Source organism: Panthera tigris, chromosome C2 (assembly GCF_018350195.1).
Source record: "Panthera tigris isolate Pti1 chromosome C2, P.tigris_Pti1_mat1.1, whole genome shotgun sequence".
NCBI classification, from domain to species: Eukaryota; Metazoa; Chordata; class Mammalia; order Carnivora; family Felidae; genus Panthera; species Panthera tigris.
Window position 1 is genome coordinate 146,092,814 of NC_056668.1, and position 13,226 is coordinate 146,106,039.

Consider the following 13,226-nt stretch of genomic DNA (forward strand, 5'->3'; position numbering starts at 1 on the left):
ATTAAAACATTTTAAAAATCGGATTTGTTTGTTTGGAGGAGGTTTTTGTTGTTCTTACTGAGTGCTATGGTTCCTTATTTATTTTAGATACTGACTGCTTATTCAATACGTTTTGCACATATTTTCTCTCATTCCATAGGTTGCCTTTTCATATCGTCGTTTCCTTTTCTAACTTTTTGGTTTGATATAGTCTCTTTACTTTTGCTTTTGGTTTTGGTGTCCCCCCCTGGAAAAAAAAAATAATAATAATAATAATAATTGCCAAGGGCAATGCCAAGGAACATTTTCTGTGTCTTTTTTCCTAGAATTTTGTGGTTTCAGGTCTCACGTTTCAGTCTATAATACTTGATTTATTTTATTATTGTCATGTTTTCACCATCAAAATTTATGATCTTGGGCTTTCCTTCTTGGCTTGGTATAAAGGCAAAAGAGAGACATTGGCTGTTTGGCAACGTTAAAGTGAATTTCAGGAATGTCACTGACATCATGACCTTTGTGATCAAATCCAGCAGTCAGAACCTCATCATTTTCCTTAACAAAATCCAAACAACCGTCATTGGGTACAAAGGCTGTGATTTTTTTATTTTTATTTTTATTTCTTGCCATTCTTGATCAGCTGGACCCTGACACACTTCCTGATGGGAGAATTTGGCTGTTTGGCTTCAACCCCAGCTTTTTCCAGCACAGTTCTTTTTGCATGAGAAACACCACCTAAAGGGTTGGCATTCAGGGCTGTGACCATTAAATGGGCTTTCTTGTACTGTTTATCATGCCACTTCTGATCTTGTCGGTGGCCATGGAGCATCCTGGAAGTATGAAGATCTTGAACTCGCCCATCCTGCCTGCGCCACAGACCTGAGCAAAAGAGCTCTAGAATACATTAAAATACATTAAAAATACATTTAACATTTATTTATCTTTGAGAGAGAGAGACAGAATTCTGGCTGGGGGGAGGGGAGAGCAGAGGGAGAGGGAGACACAGAATCCGAAGCAGGCTCCAGGCTCCAAGCTGTCGGCACAGAACTCGATGTGGGGCTCAAACCCATGAACCATGAGATCATGACCTGAGCCAAAGTTGGATGCTTAACTGATTGAGCCACCTAGGAGCCCCGCTCTAGAATACATTTTAGGTTAATTTGTGTGTATGGTGTAAGAGAAAGGTCCAATTTTATGCTTTTGCATGTAATATCCACCTTTCCCAACACCATTAAATAAAAAGACTATCCTTTCCCCATTGTTTGTTCTTGGCACACTTGTCAAAGATTATGTATGTGTGGGTTTATTTCTTGGCTCTGTATTCTGTTCCAGTGGTCTATTTCTTTGTTTGTGTCAGTACCATACTGTTTTGAATACTGTAGCTTTAAATAGAGTTTGAAGTCAGGAAGTATGATCCCTCCACCTTTGTGATACCACATCCTTTGTCAAGATTGCTTTCTCTATTCAAAGCCTTTTGTGGTTCCATACACATTTTTAGATTTTCTTTTTCTGTGAAAAATGCCATTGAATTTTTATAGGGATTGCATAGAATCTGTAGAATGCATTGGGTAACGTGGACACTTTAATGTTAATGGTTCAATTCAAGAATATGAGATATCTTTCCATTTGCTTGCCTCTTGCATTGTCACCATTTTCAGTGTGCTGGTCAGGTCTTACACCTTTGTTAAATGTATTCCTAAGTACTTTATTGACTTTAACACTATTGTAAATGGTGGGTTTGTTTTCTTAATTTCTCTTTCAGATATTTCACAGTGTGTAGAAATGCAACGGAGTTTTGAATGATGATTTTGTAACCTGCACCTTTACTGAATCCTTTTTATTCTACAGTTATTTAGTGGAGTCTTTAGGTTTTTCTGTAGATAAGATTGTGTCTTCTGCAAACAATTTTACTTCTTTCCCAACTTGGATTCCTTTTCTTTTTCTTGCCTAATTGCTCTGGATAGGACTTTAGTTTTGTGTTGAATAGAAGTGGTGAGAGTGGGCACCTTTGTCTTATTCTTGATCTTAGAGGAAAATCTTTCAACCTTTTACCATCGAGTTTGATGTTATCTGTGGGCTTGTCATATATGACCTTTATTATGTTCAGATTACCTTCCTTCTATACCCAATCTGTTGAAAGTTTTTGTCGTGAAAGGATGTTGAATTTTGTCCAATGCCTTTTCTACATCTGTTGACATGATCATGATTTTTATTCTTCATTTTTATTAATCTGGTGTATCACATTTATTGATTTCCATATGTTGAACCATCCTTGACTTCCAGGGATAACCTGTTGGTTGTGCTCTATGATCATGGTGTGTTAAAGAATGTGCTGTTGGTTTGCTAGTATTTTCTTGATTTTTGCATATATGTTCATCAGGGATGTTGACCTATAGCTTGTTTTTTTTTTTTTTTTTTTTTTTTTTTTTTTTCCCACCTTGTAGTACCTTCATCTGGCTTCAGTTATCAGGGTAAGTCTTGTCTCATAAATTGAGTTTAGACATGTTCTCACTTCTTCAGTTTTTTGGAAGAGTTTAAGGATTGGCATTAATTATTCTTTAAGTGTTTGGAGGAATTTGCCATTGAGGCCATCTTTTCCTTCTTGGGAGGTTTTTGGTTACTGATTCAATTTCCTTATTATTGTTCTGTTTTGACTTTATTTCTTCCTGGTTCAGTGTTGATGTAGGTTATATGTTTTTATTATTAGTTCATTTCTTCTAGGTTGTCCAGTTTGTTGGTGTGTGTTTGTTCATAGTTGTCTCTTACAATCCTTTGTATCTTTGTGGTTTAGGTTATAATATTTCCCCTTTCATTTCTGATTTTATTTATCTGAGTCTTCTCTCTTTTCTTAGTCTAGCTAAAAGGTTGTCAATTTTGTTTATCTTTTCAAAAACACCAGTTCTTAGTTTAGTTGATCTTTTGTTTTTCTAGTCTCTATTTCATTGATGTCTGCTCTAATCTTTGTTATTTCCTTTCTTCTGCTAACTTTGGGTACAGTTTATTCTTTTTCTAGTTCCTTGAGGTGTGAAGTCAGGTTGTTGGAGATCTTTTATTTATTTATTTATTTATTTATTTATTTAATGTAGATATTTGTTGCTGTAAACTTCCCTCTTAAATCTGCTTTTGCTGCATTCTGTATGTTTTACTATGTTTCCATTTGTGTTTGTCTCGAGATATTTTTTATTGTCCTTTTTACTTCTCCTTTGACCTATTGGTTTTTCACAACTGTTTTTAACTTCCACATGTTTATGAATTTTCCAGTTTTCTTCTTGATTTCTAGAGTCATACCATTGTGGTTGGAAAAGATACTTAATATAGTTTTAGTCTTCTTAAATTTGTTAAGACTTGTTTTGTGACCTAACATTTATATCCTGGAGAATATTCTGTGTGTGCCTGAGAATAATATGTGTTCTGCCACCATTATATGGAATGTTCTGTATTAATCTGTTAGATCCATTTGGTTTGAAGTGTAGTTCAAATCCGGTATCAACTTACTGATATTCTCTCTGTATGTTCTGTCCAGTATTGAAAGTAGGGCATTGAAATTCCTCTAATATTATTGCATTGTTCTCTATTTCTGCATTTGGATCTGTTACTATTTGCTTACTATATTTAGGTGCTCTGATGTTGAGTGTGTATATATTTATAATTGTTACATCCTATCAGGCTGCCAAGGCCTGTCTTAGGTAGTCTCTGTAGGTAATCTTATTTCTGCTTCCTATGGTATTCTTCCATTCGTTTTTGATGCTTTCATGTTGCTTACTTTTCTCAAATATTTGATATTTGGGTGTGTTCGTTTTTGTATTTGATGAAATTTGTCTAAAAATGGTCCAGTGCATTTCTTCTCATTTATCTTTTGTCTTTCATTGATTAAATTTCTCATTCCTTAAGGTCGTTCTTGTTTTACAGTGAGTGCTCTTACACTTTATTTTCTTATGGTTTTAGTGCTATTATAATTTATTGCTTATTCCTGTAATTTTTAGGGTTGTAGGACTGAAGGCGACCATGTCAAGTTATTCTGATGCTGTCTTCTGTCAGTAGTTATTAATCTTTTGAGAGTCATTGACTTGGACTGTGTGGTGAATTCCATGTACCCTCACCTTATTTTGTTTAAATCCATAGCCATGTACTGCCTGCATCCTAAGCAATGACCAAATGTTATTTTGAGCATTACTCGTTTTGTAGGCATGGGTTGGGGGTTGGGGGGGGGGGGGGAATGGGCCTTTGTTTTTAGTTATATTAGTAGTATTATAAGCCTATTCCTTGGAGAATAATGTTACTCAGTTTCTATGAAAGAAATTTTTATGTAGCTATAGAGTTAAATATAAAGATATTTATTCTTATAATATTAAAAAGATAGAGCTACTTGTTTCTAGTAAGCAAACTTTTATAACATTTCCTTTTTTCCTGTTTTTTCTAGGTTTAACTATAGATCAACACATCATCTTGCATCTCATGGGTTCTATGAATTTTTAAACTGGTTTGATGAAAGAGCATGGTATCCACTAGGAAGAATAGTAGGTGGTACTGTAAGTATCTCTGCAGTTATTTATGTTAATCACAAAGTTTTATAGTTATTTCAGTAAATCATTAGTTACTAAGGTGATGGAGATTCTTGAAACCTTTGTATAGTTAACTAATACAGTTTTCTGTAGCTGATTATCCAGTATTTTTTTATTTACTAAATCTCTTCTTGACACTCCCTCCCCACCCCTTCCCTGCACATGTTTGTGTTATCTCATACTAGCCACTATTTCTAACAAGGGGAGACTGGGAGGGGAGATTTCTTGTCATAGTACATCTTAAGTTCAGGTTATTTGCGGTTTTATTTTATTCTGTAACAACTTTGTTGAAATCATATTTTTTGGAAGGAAATCGAAATTTAGAAGAATCAGTTTCAATTTTTAGGTCCTAAAGCTGCCCTAAATTACTTCAGGTAATTGAGTATTGATCATAGCTCATGGGAAGCTGTTATATTCAGAATGTGACATAAGGGAAAATATGTATGGGATCTGGAATGTAGGAAGAATGTTAAAAAGAAAATGATAGGTAGACATGTATGGGGAACATATATTTAGCCTTACTTGTTGTTAGAAGTTTATCACTTTTGTTAGATTTCTTAACCCAAAGAAACTTTGACGTTGTTGATTATCTGCATTATATATTTGTCTTTTGTTATGTTAATTTCAATTTATTTCCTTCCCCACATTTTCTTGAGATTATTTTAATGTTTTTCTGACTTCTTGATACTTTACTCAATAACCTTTCTTTGTTTTCATCTCATTTCATTTCATTTCATTTATTATTTTAGAGAGAGAGCGCACACAAATGGGGGAGAGGTGCAGAGGGAAAGAGAAAGAATCTTCTGCAGGCTCCACTCTGAGTGCAGAGCTGTACGCAGGTCTTGATCCCACAACTCTGGGATCATGACCCAAGCTGAAACCAACAGTCCAATGCTCAACTGACCACCTAGGCACTCCTGATGTATTTATTTTAAAACTATAAATTTCCCAATAATCACTGTTTTAGCTACATTTATAATGTATAAGGTTTGATACATAGTATTTTTATTTTCATTCAAGTTGAAATTTAATTTCCATTATAATTCCCACTGGTACACGGATTATTTAGAATTTGAGTTTTAAACATAAGAGGATTTCCTAGTTATCTTTTTTTACTTTATGCTTCTATTATGGTTAGAGAACAAACAGAAATTTCAGTCCTTTGAAATTTTTGAGACTTGATTTGTGGCCTGGCATATAGCCACATTTTATAAATGTTCCCTCTGTGTCAGAAGAATACGTTCTCCATGATAGTGAGATGTTTTTTCTAATCTGGGGCATCTTCTTATCCTTTTTTTTTTTTTAATTTTTTTTTCAACGTTTTTTATTTATTTTTGGGACAGAGAGAGACAGAGCATGAACGGGGGAGGGGCAGAGAGAGAGGGAGACACAGAATCGGAAACAGGCTCCAGGCTCCGAGCCGTCCATCAGCCCAGAGCCTGACGCGGGGCTCGAACTCACAGACCGCAAGATCGTGACCTGGCTGAAGTCGGGCGCTTAACCGACTGCGCCACCCAGGCGCCCCTCTTCTTATCCTTGATGTAAACAGAGATACAGAAACAAGGAGAGGAGTCATGATGGTCTCCAGGGCAGATAAGGAAGATATATCCTGTTACATACCTTAGTGCAGTATTTGATGAGTACAGTTTGTTTCCTGGCATGTGTATAACTTTTTATTTTGAATTTGTCGTCACTGGAGGGCTTGTTTTCTTCTCCAAGTGTCCTGGTATTTGGGACCATTTTTGTAATACTTTTTTCTCATTTGCTTTCACCCTAGCTAATAGGGGTTTTACTGGTTTTAGGACAGTTTTTAGAGGTTATTTCTCAGCTTGAGGCTTCTTACATCTGAAGTTGTTGTAAATGTGGAACTCACATTTACACATGTATTGAATGAGTTTCTCATTTTGTTTCTATTCAAAGCTTTGGAAGTAAGGCAAAAAAATTCCTTACTGCTTCCCTTGATGGGTGGGTATAATTTGTCCAGTCTAGTTCCATAAACAGACCCTGGGTTTGTGCTGGGAATTAGGTATTTTCTCTGATCCCTGTCTGGAGCCGCCCTGCTAGCCTCCAGTCTCAAAGATGTGTGTCCAGCCTGGAGTGTTTTTCTTTTCTCATTGGGGCTCCCTTGGCATCAGAACCTACTTTAAATTCCTTCTATGTTTTTGGCATCTAGAAGCTTCCCTTTCTTGTGAGCTTAAATATGTTTTTGTTGTTGTTGGGTGGGTGTTTTTGTTTGGTTGGTTTTTAAGGTCCTTTGCTCCTCTACTTGTATGTATTTTGGCTATATTTTGTGTATCAGCTTAGTCTGCCTTATTATCTTGGATGTATTGACTACCTTAAGAGGTACTTTCAGATTCATTTTCATTTTGTTTTTTAATATGGCTGTCAAAATTGTGCGTTGGGACCTGGTATTCTATGTGAAAAAGCACAGAATTTTAGTTTTTAAGAATTGTGATGATTGCCACACTTTACCCCCTTCTTTAATCACATTCTCCTTCCGTGCACTGAATAGGTATTGTGCATCTATTTTATGCTAATTGTTGTTCTGGGTGCTGGGGAAACTTTTCCTGCTCTTCCAGAGTTTATATTCTTTTAAGGGTGTTGAGTTTAATTGATAATAAATAAAGTAACGAAAAGTATGTTAAATGGTGGTAAGTGCTAAGGAGAAGAAGCAAGGGAAGGAGTTAAAGACCATAGAGGGTTTGCACTTTCAATCAGTATAGCTAGGAAAAGAAACGTAACTTTTTTTTTTTGTGGTTTCTGTGATAAAAGAAAGGAAAGAATCTTTCAGGTGTTAGATAAGGATGGAAATGTAAATACACATTTAATCACCTATGAATAGCTCAAAAATAATATCCTACTTATTTTTCTCTGAATTCTCCTAATGTTATCATGTTCCTCTTTTAGGGTAAGGTTTAATTGGCCTCTTGTAGTTTCTTGTTATTCTCTTCCAGCCTTAAATACTAAGTGGTGTAAAAATGCTCAACCTTTCAGGATCCCAAAATAATTATCTTTGAATTCACCAATTGACTAGTTGTATTTTTTGTTTTGTTTTGTTTCCCTATTTAGAGCTGTTTACATTCCAAATCTTGGCTTTGGAAGGCAGGAAGACACTTAAATAATATGGCGCATAACTTTTCTTCTCTTTTTTTCTCACTCCCCTTACATACACAAAAGTGTGGGCAACGTTGGAGCCTGTTAAAACCCTAAACTTAAGAGTAAGTTAGGGGGCACCTGGGTGGCTCAGTCGATTGAGCGTCCGACTTCGGCTCAGGTCATGATCTCACAGTTTGTGGCTTCGAGCCCCGCATCAGGCTCTGTGCTGACCCCTTGCTCAGAGCCTGGAGCCTGCTTCAGATTCTGTGTCTCCTTTTCTCTCTACCCCTCCCCCGTTCACACTTTGTCTCACTCTGTTTCTCAAAAGTAAATGTAAAAAAAAAAAAAATTTTTTTAAAAGAGTAAGTTAGACGAAGACCCTGTTTTATAGTGAAAAAATAGTGGAATCTATAAGAAAGTTGCCGACAGTTTTCTATTTCTAAACATTTTCAGTTTTAATCAGTCTATCTGATCGTTTATTTAAATATGTATTGCTCCATTTATAAGCTTTTCCTTTGTATCCAATACAAAAGAACATTTAGTTTTGTAGTGTAGAAGTTCAGTGAAGAAGGCAAACTGTTTTGAGATCTTATTCTCAAACTTACTATAAACAATATGTAATAATAAAGAAAAGAACTTATGTTAGTCTTTTTAATTCCCTTATTTTATATGCAGTTAAATTTTCCATTTTTGTCTTCCTAGGTTTACCCAGGGTTGATGATAACAGCTGGCCTCATCCATTGGATTTTAAATACATTGAACATAACAGTTCATATAAGAGACGTATGTGTGTTCCTTGCACCGACTTTTAGCGGCCTTACATCTATATCTACTTTCCTGCTTACCAGAGAACTTTGGAACCAAGGAGCAGGACTTTTAGCTGCTTGTTTTATTGCTATTGTGCCAGGTTACATTTCTCGCTCAGTAGCTGGCTCCTTTGATAATGAAGGCATTGCTATTTTTGCACTTCAGTTCACATACTACTTATGGGTAAGTAACACTTAATGTTTTGCTACCATTTAATACTCATGAACTCTGTGGAAATGCTGTAGGTTGTATACATTTGTCCTTTATCAATTATAGTTCCATATAGGGATCTATTTCTATTCATAATCAACTTAATAATGCCATAACATTTTAAAATGTCAGGTACTGCTCATGTGTGCATTCTCCCTTCCTCTTCCCCTCCCACCCCTGTGTGCATATAAGATTTTTTACAAGAATCTTGTTATGCCTGTTTTAACAGATGATGATAATATCCTTTATATGTCATAGCTCCAAAAAAGAGGATGACAGAAAGCATCTATTGATTTTGTTTCTTTTTGGGTGGAGAGAGGGGTCAAAAATACTTAAGATAAGTTGAAATATGATTTAGTGACTTGGGATTTTGAATTCTGTTGCAAAACTAGCATTACTTTGCTTTTACCAAGTTATTTCTTACCAATTTATATACCCTATATTTCCCTTTCTTGTCTTATTGCATTAGCTAGTACTTCCAATACGATGTTCAAAAGGAGTGGTGAGAGGGGACATTGTTAACTTCTTCCTGATCTTAGTGGGAAAGCTTTGAACTTCTCAACATTAAGTGTGATGTTAGCTATAGATTTTTGGTAGATATTATCAAGTTGAGGAGGTTCCACTCTATTATTAATTTGCTGAGAGATTTTATCATGAATGGATAGATTTTTTCAAATGTTTTTTCTGTATTGATAAAAGTTACATGATCTTTTTTCCTTGAGTTTTTTGATGTGATAAACATTAATTTTTTTAAGTTCATTTATTTTAAGAGAGCAAAAGAGAGAACGAGTGAAGTGGAGAGGGGCAGAGAGATGGGGACAGAGGATCTGAAGCATGAGCTAATAGCAGAGAGCCCGATGTGGGGCTTAAACTCATGAACCCGTGAGATTATGACCTGAGCTGAAATCAGACACCTAAAGATTGAGCCACCCAGGCACCCTTTAATTAATTTTCAAACGTTGAACCAGCTTTTCATAGCAGGGATAAATCTCACTTGATGATAGTATATAATTCTTACAGTACATTGCTGGATTTGATTTGCTAATACTTTGTTGAGGATTTTTACATCTGTGTTCATAATACATATGGCTCTGTAGTGTTCTTTTAATGTCTTTGCCTGGTTTTGATATTAGGATCATACTAGTCTCATGGAATGAGGAGGTATTCCCCTTACTTCTATTTTCTGAAAGATTGTAGAGAATTGGTATAATTTCTTCCTTAAATGTTTGGTAGAATTCATCAGTGTACCCACCTTGGCCTTTTGCTTTCTGTTTTAGAAGGTCATTAATTATGGGTTCAATTTCTTTAAAGGATACAGATTTCTTTAGACTGTCTCCTTCTTGTGTGAGTTTTGGCAGACTTTTGTCTTTCAGGGAATTGGTCCGTTTAATTTAGGTTCTCAAAATTGTGGGCATAAGGTTGTTCATAGTATTCCTTTATTTTTTTTTTAATAAATGCCCATGGGAACTGTAGTGACATCACTTCATTCATTTCTAAAAGTAGTAATTTATGTGTTCTTTTTTTTTCTTAGTCTGGCTAGAGACTTACTGTTTTGGGGGTGTTTTTTAATGTTTTATTTGTTTTTTGAGAGAGAGAGCATACACGCACAAGTGGTGCAGGAGCAGGGGCAGAGAGATAGGGGAACAGACAATCTGAAGCAGGCTTCTTCTGGCCAGAAGTCCTGTAATTCTTATCTTTGTTCTACTTTGGGTAAGGTGTCTTTACTGTTTCTTCGTTCAGCATTTTTTCTTTACTTTTAATTTTCTCTAGTTTGATAAGATGTGCCTGATACAGGGTAGTTGGATTCTTTTTGGCATTTATTCATTAGTGCTTGATCTGTGGTTTGGTGTCTGACATCGATTTGGAGAAATTTTCTGTCATTGTTTCAAATATTTATTCCTTTCTTTCTTTTTTCTGGTATTTCCACACATGTATATCACACATTTTGTTGTTGTTCCACAGCCCTTGGATTTTCTGTTCTGTTTTGTTCCAGTCTTTGTTCTCTTTTCTTTTCAGTTTTGGAGGTTGCTGTTGATACCCTCTAGTTCAGAGATTCTTTCCTCAGCTATGTTCAGTCCCTTAATAAGCCCATCAAGGGCATTCTTCATTTTTGTTACAGTATTTTTTATGTCTAACATTGCTTTTTGGTTCTTTCCTAAGATTTGTCTCTCTACTTACATCACCCATCTATTCCTGCATGCTGTCTACTTTATGCATTAGTGCCCCTAGCATATTAATCAATTAATGTAATTAATGTAATTGTTTTACATTTCTGATCTCATAATTCCAATATGTTTGTCGTATGTGGTTCTGATGCTTGCTCTGTCTCTTCAACTTGTGTTTTTTGCCTTTTGGTATACTTTGCAATATTTTTCTCATAGCCAGACATGATCTGCTAGGTAAAAGGAATTATGGTAAATAAGCCTTTAGTAAAGTGGATGTAAGGTGTGTGGAGAGAGAAAACATTTTGTAGTTCTAGGATTAGCTGTCTTTTAGTAAGCTGGACTGTAAACTTGACCAGTGTCCCCCCCCCGCCCCCCACCTGCCTTCCGTAAGTAGATAGGGCTGGTTGGCTACTCCAGTTTGTCCTCTGTCATTTCCTCACTTACAGATCCAAGAGTTGTTGATTTTTTAGTCTGTTCAGCTTTTTACTTTTTGTTAGAATGGAATGATTCTGTACTTCTGAAACTAGAAACCAGAAGTATGTTGCCAAGTTCTATAAACTTAATGTTCTTTTTAACATGTAAAAGGATGTTACTTAGTATTGGCTTCAGCTTAAAGCTTGCATGTATTTAATTGTTTGTTTGTCTGTTAATTTACCTGTAGCCTATGCTCATACTCTTTCATGTTGAAAACTGCCAAAATTATTACATGTGAATATATTTTTTATACGTTGAGTATATTTTTAGGTAGCTAGGTGAGTGGAAGCATTATTTTTCTCTTGAATAAATTTCATCTTTTAAAATTACTGAGCTCTTGCATATTTTCACTTTGGCAAGGAATTCCAGAGAAGAACAGATCAGTCAGATGGTTACTTGATACTGAGTTTCAGAAGAAAACACCTGTGAAGATGAAGATGCTGACAAGCAGTAGGATGCTGCTAATGCTGCTGTATTCACCCAAAAATGTTTAAAAACAAACTTTTTTAGTTTATTTTGTGCAGCTGAGAAAAAAAATGTTTTGGAACATCTGTTTAAGGCCTTTCAAATGGCATGCAATTTTTTAAATTATAAAAGTATGTACGAACGTTGATAGATCTTGACAGTATACTGCCGAGTGGAAAAATAAGTTGAGGTAGGATATGTACAGTATAATATCCTTATTTAAATTTTAAACAGTACAAATTATACCATATGTTGTTTATACCTATTTATAATGAAAGTATAAAAATGTAGCATATATCCATCATATGCACCAACTTCATGCAGTAGGGGTGATTTTGAGGAAGGACTTTGAAGGAGTTTGCTATGTGAGTAAAAAAATGTTAATAAAATCAACAAGCAAATAGGTATTCTCATTTAGAAGTCTGGATGGGGTGGGGGCGCCTGGGTGACTCAGTCGGTTGCACTTTGGATTCTTGAACTAGGCCTTGGTTATGATACCGCAGTTCCTGGGTTCGGGCCCTGTGTCGGGCTCTGCACTAATAGCACGGAGCCTGCTTGGGATTCTTTCTCCCTCTCTTTCTGCCCCCACCTTCCAAAGTGAATAAACAAACATTTTTTTTAAATGTATGCGCTTTTATGTTTGGCTCCCATTCACTTAACATAATCATTCATGTTACTGACACGTATCAAGACTTCATTTCTTTTAATGGATAAATAATTCATTATATGGATATACTGCAATTTTTTTTTTAACTATCATCAGTTGATGGGACATTGAGTTTTTCTCACATATTGATTATAATGAATAATGCTGCTAACTTTTGTGTACGAAGTTTTTTGGGGGATGTATGTTTTCATTTCTCTTTAGTATATATCTAAGAGTAAAATTGTTGGTTCACATGGTAACTCTGGTTGGCTTTTTGAGAAACCTCGAGACTGTTTCCCACAGTGGTTGCACCATTTTACATTCCTACCAACAACATAGGAAAGTTTTAATGTCTCTAAATCTTTGCCAATACTTAATGTTTTCTGTGTGTGGGTGTGTGGGTGGGTGTGTGTGTGTGTGTATGTGTGTGTGTGTGTGTGCGTGCGTTTTAAGATATCACCTATTGGCATGAAGTGGTATCTCATATGGTTTCTTTTTATTATAGTAAAATACACATAACATGAAATTTAACCATTTAGAGGTGCCTAGATGGCTCAGTCGGTTAAGTGTCTGACTCTTGATTTCAGCTCAGGTCATGATCTCACGGTTTGTGGGATTGAGCCCCACGTCAGGTTCTGTACTAACAGCACAGAGCCTGCTTGGGATTCTTTCTCTCCCTCTCTCTCTGCCCCTGCCCTGCTCATGCTCCCCCTCTCAAAATAAACATTAAAAAAATTTAACCATTGGGGCGCCTGGGTGGCTTGGTCGGTTAAGCGTCCGACTTCGGCTCAGGTCACGATCTCGCGGTCGGTGGGTTCGAGCCCC

At 35.9% G+C, this 13,226-nt stretch overlaps 1 protein-coding gene and 1 pseudogene across 3 annotated transcripts in view; one reads left to right on the top strand and one right to left on the bottom strand.

The window, feature by feature from the left end:
* Positions 1–13,226, top strand: part of STT3B (STT3 oligosaccharyltransferase complex catalytic subunit B) — a 105,851-nt gene that overhangs the window by 42,817 nt on the left and 49,808 nt on the right. For all 3 annotated transcript variants that reach the window (XM_042956939.1, XM_042956941.1, XM_042956940.1), the window contains exons 2-3: positions 4,397–4,505; positions 8,337–8,624. In XM_042956939.1, coding sequence (XP_042812873.1) covers positions 4,397–4,505; positions 8,337–8,624 — 397 coding nt within the window. The remainder of the gene's footprint in view (positions 1–4,396; positions 4,506–8,336; positions 8,625–13,226) is intronic.
* LOC102958978 lies at positions 317–1,415 on the bottom strand (annotated as a pseudogene).